The 15,483-nt window shown below is 37.4% G+C and overlaps 1 protein-coding gene across 5 annotated transcripts in view; it reads left to right on the top strand.

Moving 5' to 3' along the window:
* Positions 1–15,483, top strand: part of pde1cb (phosphodiesterase 1C, calmodulin-dependent b) — a 140,463-nt gene that overhangs the window by 37,589 nt on the left and 87,391 nt on the right. For all 5 annotated transcript variants that reach the window (XM_028472734.1, XM_028472732.1, XM_028472733.1 and 2 more), the window contains exons 2-3: positions 610–660; positions 2,340–2,505. In XM_028472734.1, the coding sequence (XP_028328535.1) occupies positions 610–660; positions 2,340–2,505 (217 nt within the window). The remainder of the gene's footprint in view (positions 1–609; positions 661–2,339; positions 2,506–15,483) is intronic.

Consider the following 15,483-nt stretch of genomic DNA (forward strand, 5'->3'; position numbering starts at 1 on the left):
AACAACTAAAAAGACAAAAAAAACCAAATACGTCACACAAAATGATGCAAAATGACTCAAAACATTCAGATTAAATAAGAAAGACACAAAACAGCAAGAAAAATACACAAATTGACTATAAGTCGAATTTAGAAAATATAATACTTTAAAAACATTAAAAACAACTTCAAAAATATAGAAAGACATTGAAAACAACAACAAAAACATTCAAAACACTAACAAGAAACGAAAGTGTTTGAAAGAAACAGCCACTTCATCAACTGTCAAAAAATAAATAAATTAATTAATTAAAAAACAAAGATGTGAAAGAGACATTTATAATCTCTTTCAATGAAGAAAAAAAAAAATAAATAAATAAATAAAATATATATATATACCGTATATTATTCATTGCAATTCTGGTCATTCATTGGCAGATTTTGTTCTGATTTGTACAATTAGTCATTTCACTTTGGCAGAAATGGATCTGGATTGTGTCAGTGTGTTTTCCTGTCCCTGCCTAGCACCCATCAGAGACAAGCGTCATCAAACCCTCTGACCATAAACAGGAACAAGAGGATCAGAAGTTGAATAAATGATTCTGACTTTGTTCACATTATCTTCCCTCAGTGGCCAATGAAGATGGAGAGAGCTCTGCCCGACCACAGGCCAGTTTCTCCCGTAAGTTTTAGTCACATCTTAAACATTTCACCTGTCAGCATTAAAGGTCATGTACTCTACTCTATCTGTATTTTCTTTTTTTTATTTTATCACTAGTTTACTGTGTGTTGAGTGAGTAATTAGGCTGCCTCCTGTTTAGACTCAGTTGAGCCTCATCCCTTGATTTCCTTCCTTCACTATTTAAGGTAGCGTTTGGCCACCGTAAGTTTGTTAGTGCATTGTCGTCTGTGAATTCTCCCCTTCCTGGTCACTCTGTATCCTCGTTGCTGTCAGTAAATTAGTTAGTGTGGTTTTTGTTTTGTTTTTTTTTATCTGACTTAACCTTTTATTAAGAACAGTTACAGGCTTGCAGACTCTTTCTTATTCAAAGGAAGAGCTAAGTTTTAAAAATTATGTGTTTGATTTCTCTGTTTTATTATGGAAAGATTCCTCACAAAAATGGCAATAACTATGAAAAACAACTAAAAAGACAAAAAAAAAAAACCAAATACATCACACAAAATGATGCAAAATGACTCAAAACATTCAGATTAAACAAGAAAGACACAAAACAGCATGAACAATACACAAATTGACTATAAAAGTCGAATTTAGAAAATATAATACATTAAATATAACTTATAATAAAATTTACTTATTCTTTTAATGTATTGATGTATTCTACATCATGTGGGATCAGTACCACATGCATTCATAGTCTGTTGGAAGTTCTGCCAACATTTTAAAAAGGTAATAAAATATGCTACATTAAGAGCTGTGCCACTCCTGGGCTAAAGTAGCCCTGTTGTAAAAGGAATGGTCTGATGGTGAGGCATAATATTAGCATGACATTAAAAATCCATGTGCAATTAACATAAAACCCAAACACTTAAATCCACCACTCAGTTCTTTCTCTGTGTAAAAAATGGCTAAAGTTGTTTCTGTTTAAAAGTATCTGTGAAAGTAAAGATAAAGTTGATGATTAACCCCAGATTTCAGCAAAAGCAGCTGTATTTCAATGAAAGGAAATAAATTGAATAATGTGTATCTACAGTAGAATATTTAAGTCAGATCAGCATTGACAGCATGTTTCCACACGAGGGCAGCATTGCAAAACAAAATCCCTAAAGGTTCCACCGCTGAAGTTGTTTTATTTTTTATTATCTTTAATGGATTCTTAAACATGAGAGCAAACGTCACTAGAACATTAGCACTATAGATGTACATCAAATAGAACAGTAGAGTGCAAATACATCTGATATGTACATAGTAAATAAATATACAGTGTACTGATATATATAGTAAAATATAATGTATATATAAAGGATAAAAAACAATAAATACATGCATACAAGGATAGGGAACATAGGGAATGTTCCAGATAAATTATTTCCGTATTTTGTGTATTGTTTTACAAAAGGCACTTTGTATTCTATTTTTAGATTAAAAATAATAATAATAATAATTGAGAGAATCTTGAAAGTATTTTTAAAAGCAATTATTTTTCATATTTTATTTGAATAATAATAATAATAATAATTTATTTTCTTCGATTAACAGTGTTAAATGTTTTAATCAGAAAAGGTGTTGTTTTCAAACCCATGTTGTTGATGGTTGTAGTTGTGCTAAAAAATAAAGTCAACTCTTAGTGGAATATTGAATGAAAGCAAGAGTCACAAATGCTCTTCTTCTACTCCCAGGCTCAAAGTCCCAGAGTGCTTTGTGGAATGCCATCACGGCGGGAATGGGGATCAAAGGCAAAGAGCAGAAGCCCCTGCTGAGTGACCCTCGTAGTCCTGAAGAAATCCTGGCCGAGGATTTACCCGGAACTGACGAACCCGACGCCACAGAGAAGACGGCTATCAGGTTTGGAGGCCTCACAAGTGTTCAAATAAAGGCATTTTTGGAAACTTGTATAAAACAATATTTATTTTCAAATTTTATGACATATTTGTAACACTTTTACTAAAAAACACGAGCTACACTTCATCAGCAAAATAAGACAGTTTGAATACATATTTGGAAAAGCACAAACAGTAAATGGTAATGAACACAGGATTTTACATATTATATATATTTTTATTCATATCTTTCAATATGTCTACCTGTTGATGAATCAATCATTCATCAATCTATCACTCATGCTAGTTTCAGCTGTCTCAAGCTATTATGGAGTCAAAATGAGTAAAAAACTGATTTTAATTTAAACATGATTATAAACAAGTATTGATTCATTGAAGTAACTAACTTTCATAGAAAATACCTCAATTGTATACATTAGTCAAGAGAAAATGAGTTTTAAAGCAGAAGAATGTATGTAAACAAAGAGCTAGCATGCTAGTTTTGGATTAGCTAACCCAATTAATATTTAATAACATTTCTTTCCTGATAAAAAGACACCAGTTTACTGACATTTTGAAAGTTAAATAATTGTATTATTGCATAATATACATTACAAATGTTTATTAACCTCAAAAAAATTAGTTTTGGGCCAGAATTTTGAATGTAAACATAGAATTAGCATGTTAGTTTTGGATTAGCTTCTCTATTTGATATTGGTTAAAATGTTTTTTTCTTTCCTAATTACAACAGTTTACAGTATGGTTACCAAAGGCAGAAACATACACACCATATTTTGCTCTGTAACTATTTACCTAGCAAGCATATTTTCCTGCTTTCTATAATGTGTTTTAGGTTGGAAATATACGGTACTTTCCCATCATTCCACACTAACACATGAAGTCATTGGAAAGGCCAGAATGTCCTCTAAAAAGTCCATTAGGACTGAGTAGGGTGGATTGAAGGAGTGAAAAGATATAGGCGGATATAGGGGAGGATATAGAGACCATCAACACCCTCTTTGTTCTCCTTGTTTGTTTGCTGCTTCCGTTTCAACCTGATAATCAAGTTGATCATCTGATTGGTTTCCACATAAATTATATTTCAGTCTGACACATGCTGCTCTTGATGTACACACACACGTATTATTGCATAATGTATGGCTGCTGACCTCCAGGGATTCGGCCCTGATTGATTTAACCTCGATAACAAGAACTTGGAGCTTCCATTAACATAATTTCTTGTCACTTTTGGAATATTGAATGTCTTTTAACGTGTGATTCCAATTAACCTTGATGACTCCGGAGAATGTAACAAATGCCGCAGGTGGTTTTGAGCGAGCCAACATCAAAGGACACTAAATGCATCCCATAACAAGCTTTTGATTGTATGCAAAACAGACAAGAAGCAAGGGCAACCAGTTTTCATGATGCATGTTTCTACGAAAGCCTCCTGAGGCGTCAGGCCGTCATTGCTGATCTTTGCTTGTGTCCTTTTCCAAACTCCTACTCCGGTCTCTCAGGCATCCTCTGTTGTCTTTCTTACATTACCAGGCAGTTGTTGTCTGTCTTAGTTCCACAGATCTGCATTTTTTTTCACTGAGGGATGCAAACAAAGAGAAAGTGATTTTCCACTCCGCTGCTCACACTTCATCCCTTCATTTTGGAGTCTAGGATTTTTAAAGAGGTGCAGTAAATGGAGGGCACCCTCAACTTCCCCTGTGGGGACAGCTTTATTTGTTTTCAAAGGCACCCAATGATGTGTGTGTCTTTGGACGGAAGTCCCAACCCAACAGCCGCACCAGTAAACATTAGAATGTGCATCCGAGTGAAGTTGTTCTGATTAGGGTAGAGACAGGTGGTGGGTACTGCAATGAATAATGTTTCTGAGACTATTTTATATTCCTTACAAACTGCATGAGTTTAAAGCATATTTTTATGTGAAGATATTTAAGAAATTTTCCCACCGCTGGGAGTCTTTTTTAATGACATATGTTTGGGTCTCTCCGATTTGTGTAATTTTGTTGTTGTCATTTTATGTATTTTTGTTGTTATTTTTGTGTCTTTGTAGAACTTTTGAATTGTTGTCTTTTTTTTTTTAAGTTTTGGGTCATTTTTCTTATTCATTATGCCATATTAGGTGTGAAGTTTTTCACTATTTGAAAGTGAAAAAACATAATTTCTGCATCTTTTAAGCAGTCTGTGCTGTGACTGTTTCCTATTTCATCCTGTTGACAGCGTTCTTCCAGTGTGAGCAATGAGAAAACTTAAAGGGACTGTATTATGAGAAATTCACTTCATAATGGTTTTGCTCCAGTGATATACATTCTTTTAGCCTCATTCATAGTGCAAAAGTTGAAACTGTTGTTTTCTCCCTCCCTTGCTATTCCACATTTTGTAAAATGTCAGCTCCAAACAGGTGAGCGATAAAGGGGAAACTCTTCATCCTGACAATGAATGTCAGCTCCTCCCTCTCAAACTTGTTCCTTGGGTAGAGTCCTGGCTGGCAAGGCCTGGAAGTCTCTCCCTTCAATTTTCCAGAAGTGCTCGGATCAGGCCGAAAGAGTTATCAGCAGAAAGGTCTGGTCTCCCGAGTCTGAATATGTGCATCATTCCCAGGTAGAGTTCAAATTGCGTCCGCAAAATAGCACAAATTGGCCCTAAAATGGTGCTGTTTCCATCTATCAGGGGTAACCTCGGTCGATGAGAGTCGGCATCTAAAAGACATACCTACTCATACATAGGCATGAAGGCCCAGTAACGACCTGTTTTTAGGAGCGATCTGAAACTGGCTTTTCAGAGGGCTAAAACTCTGGAAAAAGGGTGAGTTTGGGAAATAAACCTCAATTACGATGTTGTTGGGGTTCTTAGAACAATTGGAGATGGGTGAAAAATAGCGAAATACAATTTTCCGGAAGTTTGGAAAAGAAATGCCCTCTGCACATGCAACACGCTACCTGCTTCCTAGAGGGAAAGCCTACGCACGAGCTCAGTTTTCCTCGTGCACAGCTCTATTTACAAGTTGGAGTCAGCATCATCGATGTAAGCTTACCTTCCAAAAGAAGATTTGCGGCTTTTGCCACTATGTCAGACTCGCCACCGGTAAGTGAAAATCCATTTTCAAAGGACTTGGTGCAAACCGGGCACGAGCACGAGTACGAACGACGTCCTTACGTAAACATATCACCAGAATAATTGACAACTAGGAGGACCAATACTCTAGATGATCCACCTGGAATTAGGAGCCAAAAAAACATTGTCCACTATACCTTTAAGATGAATCTTTGTGTTCCATGTATTGCAGATGGTAAATGTAGGTCTACTGTCTTCCTCTTTATACCAGTGAACAGTTGAACCTCTATATATCTGTAACTTTATCTGGCTTTGGACAGAGCGAATAATAATCTTGGAAACTATCTTGAGCCGCTGTAACGTCAATGATGCTTTGTCTGCGCTGTGACAGGACACCCTGATAACTGCAAATTGAACACCTTGTTCAGACACAATCACAAATCATGATTTTGACACGTTTGCTAGATTAATAGATTTTCTGCATTTCTGGACACATTTCTAGCGTCCTGAAACCGTTACGTATAAAAGTAGATCAATTTTCCTTGGTAGTTATCTTGGTCTGGGAAAAACGGCTGAACTCCTATGACACATTGGTCCCCGCTAACTGTGGTTATTAGAGTTCAGCTCCTCAGAGACCTGGAAAGATCCTCAACTGAATGACAAATGGGAAGATTATGTTTGATGGGATTAAAGGAAGTAATCCATGAAATGATGTAAGCATGGCACCATCGCCGAGGACTCGAACAGGTTGCTACTCTCCAGGCGATGATAATTAGATTTTATTGGAGAATATATAGAGGTCACATGCCGTGTAGTGGACAGTGAATGAATTAAAGCGGAGCAGCTATTGACTGTCATAAATTGCAGATAAATGGAGTCAGCGGAGGTTCCCATGAACATAATGAAAGTGTTGGGTTTATAAGGCTGACACTTTGTGCTGTTTGACTGAGCTGCCACTGAATCACTCCGAGGACTACAGCTGCTGGACCAAACCCATGCTTAGTCACACAGAGAGGGGACTGAACAAAACAATATGGAGCCATTAGTGTATAAACACATGGTGACTCATCGGTGGCCCCGGTGTCGTGCTGTTGTTTTGGCTCATTAGGGAAGCCTTGTGCATTTTGCACTCTGGTTAAACACTGATAGGCTTCCACAACACCAAATAGGTTGTTTTGTCACATTTCCAATTCACATCCTTCCCTTTTCCAAGTTCTTGTCAAGTTGCCATTGAGGAAATGTTGATGTGTGGAGTCAACACAAGCATTAAAGGAAGTGAATAAGTGTTAGATTTTAAATGTAAATTGTAACATGCTTTATAACAGCAATTTGGACTCCAAGGGTAAAAGTAACATTTGAGGATAATAGGATTGTTAAAAGAATAAACAAAAACTCTTGAGGCTTTTGATACAAACAAAAGAGCAGCAGACCAAGAACCAAACCCTGAGGATCGCCAGACAAATTTCTTGAATGTAGAGCTGTGCGATATAGAATAAGACAATAAGGTTTATACATCATTTCATTTTAAAGGTAATTTTGTGCTTTGACCCAAAATCTTCTTCTGGTACAGCTTTAGTAAGAAAAATATATTGAAATATATATTGTAAATCACCATTTTAGGAGAAAAGAAAAATTTTCGGGCTATATATTGCTCAGCTTTAACTGAAGGGATGAATAAGAAAAACCCCAAAACATGTGTAACAGGCCGGTGATAAAGCTACAGTTAAATGGATGCTACAGAAAGTCCAGGCTAAGCTTCACCTTATCACTTCATTAATGACCCCAACCCTTTATAAAGCAGTTTCTATTTAGTGCAGTCCTGTTTTTCTATTAAATCCCATTGATTAAAAGATTGGGCTTTTAATGACCTGCTGCTCGTGCTCAGGGGAATCATCAGCAGTGTCTGCACCAGCATTCATATCAACGTGAGCCTTCCACACGGGTCAATGAGGGATTGATCGGAACTTTGTGGGATTCAGAGATTATATAAAGACTGTTTTTTTGTGTTGACACTGTGGGGTTGATCTACAAAAGATCTGTGCATGGTGAATGGTAACTTTAAAATACCACCAAGAAGAAAGAAGGGATGTTTAATGCTCCACTTAACATTTTTGGTATAAAAAAATTAACCGGTCAAAAATAATTGACGTACCCTGTATACCCAGATTCTCTTTTTGACTGTGTTTACAGACCACCAAGCTGTGATTTTCACACTTTTGTTAATGATATTGTTGTGCCCTTAATTACAATTACTAAATACATTTTAATATTAACCCTAATGCAATCCAACTCATAAACAGTTGTTAATATCTTAAATGCTTTTTATCCCCTGTTTTTTCAGAAGCCACCAGAATACCATCATCTAGTAAATCTATGATAGACAATATAATTTCAAAATGCATCAATAAAAAAGGGATGTCTGGTATACTGTGCACAGATGTTTCAGATCATCTTCCTATTTTTGCTACCATTTTACTGAAATAAATCAAATTACTGAAAATATTTCTTTGAGGAATTCCAAGCTCTGAAATATAAAATAACTTTTTAAAATATTGTTTAGTATGTACAGGGAGAATATTTTGTAGACCTTTGATGCATCTGAAGCATATCGCACTTTTTTCAAATGAATTCTTTGGCATTTTTGATGAAACCTTTCCATATACAGTAAATACAGACCAAACAAACCTATAGGTTGCAAATCTTGAATAACTAAAGAGCTAAAATAAAAAATACAAATTATAAAAAGATCATTAAACTAATCCTTCTCCAGAAATATCAGAAATAAACTCAATCATTTATTAAGAAACTCAAAATTATACCAATGCTATCAACATACAGGTATTGACTTCAAAAATTAAATGAAAAGGACATGGAGTGTCATCAATGACGTTCTAAATAAACCTTCATCTAAAATAATGCTTCAGGGCAAATGTCATCATTGAGGATCCCACTGAAAATACAAATGAATTCAAGGATTATTTTTGCTAATATTGGTCCAATTCTGGAGCAGCAAAAATCCCTTCTATGTACCTATCATAGAGCCCGTCTCATATTCATCATTATTTTACTTTTACTTTTGGTGAGTGAGAAAGAAATCAGACATTGTATCACGTTTGAAGTTAACTGGTGCTGGTCATGATGACCTTAAAATGAACATAGTATGTCTGCCTTCTCTTTTACAACCGTTAGGTCACATCTTCAATTTCTGTCTCCAAACAGGCGTCGTACCAAACCAACTGAAATGGGCCAGAGTCATTTCACTATTGATTATCCATCAGTATTGTCCATTTACAGACCAATTTACCACCTGACCGTGGCTCAGGTGGTAAAGGGTCGTCTTCTGATCGAGAGGTTGAGGGTTCGATCCCAGTATCTGACTATGTGTCGAACCCTAAGTTGCTTCCAGTGGTTGACTAGCGCCTTGCATGGCAGTCCTGTCCCACTGGTGTGAGAGTGATTGGGTGAATGAGCTGATATGTAAAGCGCTTTGGGACTGCTTCAGTGTGGTTTTAAAGCGCTATATAAAATCAAGTCCATTTACCTCATTTCTCAAAAATGCATGAGAAAATTATTTACAATAGATGAATCCAACATTTCAAGAATATATATATATATTTATATATATATATATATATATATATATTTGAAAAATATGGGACACTTTCTAGCGCCCACTACGATCCGTCCCACCACCCCAACCAAGCTCCAGTGTCCCTTATATTTTAAGACAGGTGTATAATAAATCTAAAATAACCACTTGTCAACCACTTACTAAATACAATGATGTGATTAGAATCTGGTAGGTCTACCTTTGTTGACATTGAAATGCTGTGAACATTCCCACTAGGGCTGGGCGATATGGACCAAAACTCATATCTCAATGTTTTTTTTCAAAATGATGATATACGATATTAATCTAGATCATTTTTTAAGTGTGACCAGAAAGACAATTCTTGGTTAAACTTGCTAGTGAAAAATGCCACACAGGCTCATTTATTAACAAACAGCTGCACAATATGTGCCACTTTTGGCTTTTTCAACTGTAAAAGACAGCACGTGTGTGTGAGTTCTGTAGTGTGGCTTGTTCTGGGGGAGGGTCTGGGTTAGGGCGCACTCAGAAATCCATCTAACTGAGCTTTACACGCTGTTCTGAGAAGACTCCTAAAACAAGTATTTTGATACCTTTGGTTTATTTGACATTGATCATTGTCATGTTTTTGGTATAAAGATTAAAATTGTGAGTAATGAAACAGTCAGTATTATTGGGTTATTGGCCACAGATGTCCAGATGGGTTGAAATGAAACACAGAATGCAGGTTATAGGTTAACAGTCCTCTAGGTCGACAGGGAGATTTGTCTGGCATTAGTTGCCTGCTGTGCGGCGCTTCAGGCCTGACGTTGTGCTGACCCTGAGTCCTCAGGTTCACTGGACCCCCGCTGATACTCCCCACGCTGCCCTGCGCTCCATCATTTCCTCGGTTAGTGGCTAATGAGCCTCCGCTGGGCACGGTGAGCAGAGGCACTCAGTGAAACAGCAAATGCTGTTGATGAAAATGATTGAGGCGTGACCTCACAGTGACGCTGTTTAAAGATCTGTCTCACTGCTGGGGGCGTGCACATATTTCAGGATGTGACAGTGATACACTGAGCTGCTGCTGCTGCTGCTGTGCATGTTACAAGCTTTTTGTTGATAGTATTGCACAAATATAACTAATCAATAATCCATAATTTCTCTGAAAAGTTTCATTTTTATAGCTAACCCAAATCTATGTTTTCACAAACTTACAAACTGCATTTATTACCGCAAGGTCCAGGGTACACGTCCCAACTTTTTTAAATTTGAAATTGCAGATTGCAGCGTCAGACCAATTATAAACAAAGAGAAACTGTGTAGAGCAACTTACGTCTCAATTGCCGAATAATTCTTTAAAAATATGAAGATTTCAAATCCACAATTAAGACTACGCTGGAAGGAATGCAGGCATATAATTGATGACTGTTAATGCGTGCATTTGTGAGATTATACAATATTAATTCATCGTAAAGTACGGGTACTTGGATCAGTTTCACTTTATTTCAACACAAACCTTGTGTGTGGCTCTGATGCTGTGTTCATATAGCTCAGCCTATATCATAAAGTTGACAATATTTGTATTTTATACAGCCTGTATTATCTTACTGAGGGTTTATCAGCTGACTAATGTAGTAAAATCTATATCTTTCCTATAGAATGTCATCGAGTAAATGAAAGGATTTAATCTATGCTTAAATATTCTCTCTGCTGTTAGCTGTCACATCAGATCCACGCAGGACGTGTTCACAGAATGACCCATCTATTCTTGGGCAAGTCACTTTCCAAGAGAACTGACTGGCCAGAACAATCGTCTTTCAGCCTGTTACCATGGTGATTTAGCCGGGTAAGAAGTTAACCAGCGTTATAGTACAGCACACAGAATAAATTCCTGAACTTAGCGCGATAAGAGGAGATCCAGCATCACAATACAGGCCCTAAAAGAACACAAAACATGACAACAAAAATCGAAATGACTCAGAGAATATCTCCGATCTCTGAACGAGAGATGGTAACTTTTATCAAAGCAGGGGCCACAAAATGTGATCTGATCCAAGATTCATGTCAGCATTTAAGATAGTAACCAATCTGAGCATTATTACAGGAAAGAACAGATGATTTTTGTGTGTTTTTTTTTCAGTGATTTTGTGCATTTTTATATTTTCTGTGTTTTCAATGTCGTTTTATGTTTTTTTTTTTTTTTTTTTTTTTTACTGATTGTGTTTTACTTTATTTGTGGGTGATTTGGAGTCATTTAGTTTTTGATCATGTTGTTTTGTAGGATGTTGAAGTTATTTTGTGTGTTTTTGTTGTTCTTATGGGGCGTTCCCACAAAATTAGACTTGGGCCTGTTTACCCTGTCTGATCTAGACTACAAAAAACAGCCAGAAGACAAAATAAAATAAAGAAGTTGATCACTTCTATCATTTGCACCATCTGCTGTGAACAGATTCACTGTTTGAGCTTCACAGTCTCATCTGTTCCATTTTTGAAACTGGAAAAGTGATATGCAATACACAATAGTGTTATAAAGTGGGGAGCATGAAAGTTGTAAAGTGTCTTAAAGGGATACCCTTGATTTAAAGTTGAGTGAAAGCTTTGCTCTGGTTGTGCGTACAGGTTACTTATAGCTGTGTTTGGGTTACATGCTCTCTGATGTTACCTGACTTACCTCTGTGGGATCCTCAGGTGACCCCCGATAATGAGCTTATAGGCATCACAGTGCTTCAGCTCTACAAAGCAGTGTATAGTAAACAGTGGCACCGGATTAAAGAAGATGAGTTCAACCACAACAACATTACAAAACGCATTTGCAGTTAGGTGAAGCGAGGCAGCATGGAGGTGTTTTATTAAAAAGTTACAGCCGACAGGTGAGTCAAACCTTTAGGATGGTCATCAGTGAGGCAGAAAATTGTTCATATTTGTTGTAATTCTTACACTTTAGTCACTTTATTTGATCTATGTTGGAGGCAGAGCTTCAACACAGTCCTGTAAAGCTTCTGCAGAGATGTGCGTTCATGTGAATGTAACGGTATTAGACTGTCACACTTTTCCACCAGCAGCAGCCTCAGCTGTTCATCCTTGGTAGGATAAATGCACGCTTCTACAATCTTTGATGCTACACTTTTAATGATTCAGTGTGAACTGGAGCGTCAGTGTGAGGAGTGGTGCCCCCTTTTGTCCATGTGGTTGTTCACTTCCTGTTGCCTCTCCATCATCTGGGACCAGTCTGTCCATTGTCCTGTGACCTCAGGGCTGTCAGTCGCTGCGTGCCTTCATCCCAGTTACGCACTCTGGGCTGAGCGTTCCTGAAATGTGGGTGTTCCCATTCAAATCTGCCCTTGCGCGCATTCTACCATCTGCTTAAGTCATTTTCCTCTTACACGCTTCTAAGAGGTTAGAAGGCTGTAGTAAGTGCAGCGCCCCGATAAAGTGAAACATTATATTGCACTAGAAATATGGACGTAGTTTCATTTGAAGCCACACGGACTTGCAGCTGAGATCACTCAGCTGCTGCGATTAATTAGAACTCTTGACAGACGCAGATTTTTGTCCACGTTGGTCACAGTGATTCAACTATTTTCATACTATGTCCAACGTAAAGCCCGAAAATGTCTCTTGTAGTCTGAATTGAGCCTCTGGAGGCAGAAAACGCCCTTTTATGGAAACAGTATGAAACCTACTAAAAATGTATTTTCAATATAAAAGTCCCTGACCCAGCCAACTCAGTTCTGTCCTTGCGACGCCAGTGAAGAATGGTGTCCCAGGTTTATGGGAGCATGTATGCCCCCTTCTCGTCCCAGGTAATGGTGTTGCTCACATGCCTCCCACACACCTGGGACACCATTCTTTATCGGGCGGCGCAAGGACAGAGAACTGACATGGTCCCGGCCCGATCAGCTGTTGACAGTGATGACAACTCTAATGATGACTGCAGTAACACAATTGATCCATCACACTTTTTTCCATGTAATGGAGTAGTGACAGGAGCTGGCCCGGGGGGTGCTAATTGGGATGTAGGACCTCGCTGAATTTTAGGACGTGTGCAAGTCCTAAATATGCACTACCTGTGTCATGGGTTAGTTGGTAGAGACTCAACTGGCAACCCCTAAGAGGACAATGAAAGCACAAGAAGAACTGATGGCCAAACAGTTCTGAGAGCAGGTGCTCTGTGTGAGGCATGCCGAGCTGGTTATGATAAGTTAAAGGAATATAAGAAGACGAAGGGAGAGGTACAAAGACACCACCAAAAGAAACAGGAAATAGAGAGAAATAGACCATAACTGGTAATCTAAGGCGACCAACAGCCTTTAAAGAAATCATCAACAGTCATAGTAGTGTCTACTGACCACTGAGAGAATTTTGAACTCTTATAGTTTAAACTTTTTTTATGCTTTTCATTTAAAATGATGACATTTTAATTTCATAATTACAATTCTCTTATATCACAATCCAGACTTTTTAAAATTACTTCTCATCCAACCCACAACCCTGAAAAGGAGAAAGCAGGTTGGAGAATGGATAGACTTCATAGTTATGATTTTTTATTTAAAATGAATACCTTTTATCTCGTAATTACATTGTCAATTTAAAATTAAGGCTTTTTATCTCTTAATCATGACTTATTGTCTCATAAATGGTCATCTGATAATGACGTTATTTTTTTATTTTGGTTATAGTTATCAATAGTCATCTCATAATTACAACTTATTATTATGACTTTCGAAACAACTTTTCATCTCACATAACTTTTTTTTTTTAATCTCAGGTAAAATTTTTATCATGCAGTTATGATGTTTAGTTTAAAGTTATGTCTTATCTCATAGTTTCAACTTTTTATTTAAAATTAAGTCATTTTATCTCATAGTTATGACTCCTAAATTTGACTATTTAGTTTATTATTATGACTTTTATTATCTAATACCTATGACTTAGGATTGTTTTTTTTTTTTTGCATACTGAGTGATTACCTGCATTTAAAAGCATGAAAACAACTGCATCCTGGGTTAAATTCAAGTAATTTCTGTCCGTGTTGTGATACAAAAATCCTGATTGCTTCCATCCTCACGTCACTTACACCAAAGTGTCACCTCTGACCCGTCAGAGCTCAGACAAAGCAATCATTTTCCTCAGTGCAGCATTTTCCCATCTCTATCATACTGCTGATAAATATGTCTTCACGGCTCACTGCCCTCAATCTCTGCCACCCATCTTTGTGTCGTTATGGCTTCTAGTACGTAAAAGTGAGATATAGACGGCAAGACAAAAATAGTCTCTACCAAAATGCGACCATTACCCAAAGGGTGCTTTGCTATTCTGACAAATGGATCCGGTCGTGGACTTGCCTGGAAATTTAAATGAGGATTTGAATTTTTTATGTACCTTCAAATGACCGAGGCTGTTAATATATTGATTTCCAAGTATGGGCTCCGTGAGGCACGCTGACGAAAATACCTTTGCCCAGCCTAATTCCCAGCAGGCTCCTCCATCATTGTCACATCCGGAAGCCTGCATTCAGTTAATAGTGAATTCATCAGTGGCTTTGTATGATTATGGTGGCGGGGAAGCGCTGCAGTCAGCGTTGGATTGTGTGTGTTCATCCGTCATGAGACTAAATAAAACACCAGCCACATGTGATGACTTTATTCTATTCCTTAGATGCTGTTTTTGAAACATTAGCTCTCTGCTTCCATCCCAACCTGCTTCCCCTCCTCTGGTTTATCTCATTTTTAGTCAATCACCGTCACAGAGCAACCATCAGCAAGGAACACCTCTGTGTAGTTCTCATGATTAATCACATAATCTGTGTGCCGCACTGGCCCAAATGTAGTTAATCTTGGAAATCTTTATCCCTTACAGGTATTTCCTTCATCAGCTGGTGATGCTGGAGAAGTACAGCTTTACTGGAAAGGCCTAAAGCCTCTTTTCTGTCTGCAGGGTTGCATTTCTGAAGAACTAAGGGTTGTTTTTAAGCCGATCATCAATTACCGATAAGTGAAAGATATCTACCGATAAAGCAGATCTATTTTAATATAAAAAAAAGCTCCAGACACACAAATAGCCTGCTTGAATTAATTCAACTTGAAACATTTAAAGGGATACTCCTCCCAAATAAAAAACACAGCTCGTCTGAAAGACTTTTATATGTAACTTGTATTTGTAGGAATGAGAGACGATTTAGAAGCTGCATATGCAATAAAAAGCACTTTAAATTCACGCTTGTGGAGGTCAACATGTTTGACATGGTGTGATTACTCAACGAAGTGCTCCATTTGTATGATTCCAACTGGTTTTATGAAGTTAAATGCCTCCAATGGTTCCCATCATAGCGTATATGGTCATATATGGATCTGTAGTGATGGC

Source organism: Gouania willdenowi, chromosome 17 (genome assembly GCF_900634775.1).
Source record: "Gouania willdenowi chromosome 17, fGouWil2.1, whole genome shotgun sequence".
In the NCBI taxonomy this organism is placed as follows: domain Eukaryota; kingdom Metazoa; phylum Chordata; class Actinopteri; order Blenniiformes; family Gobiesocidae; genus Gouania; species Gouania willdenowi.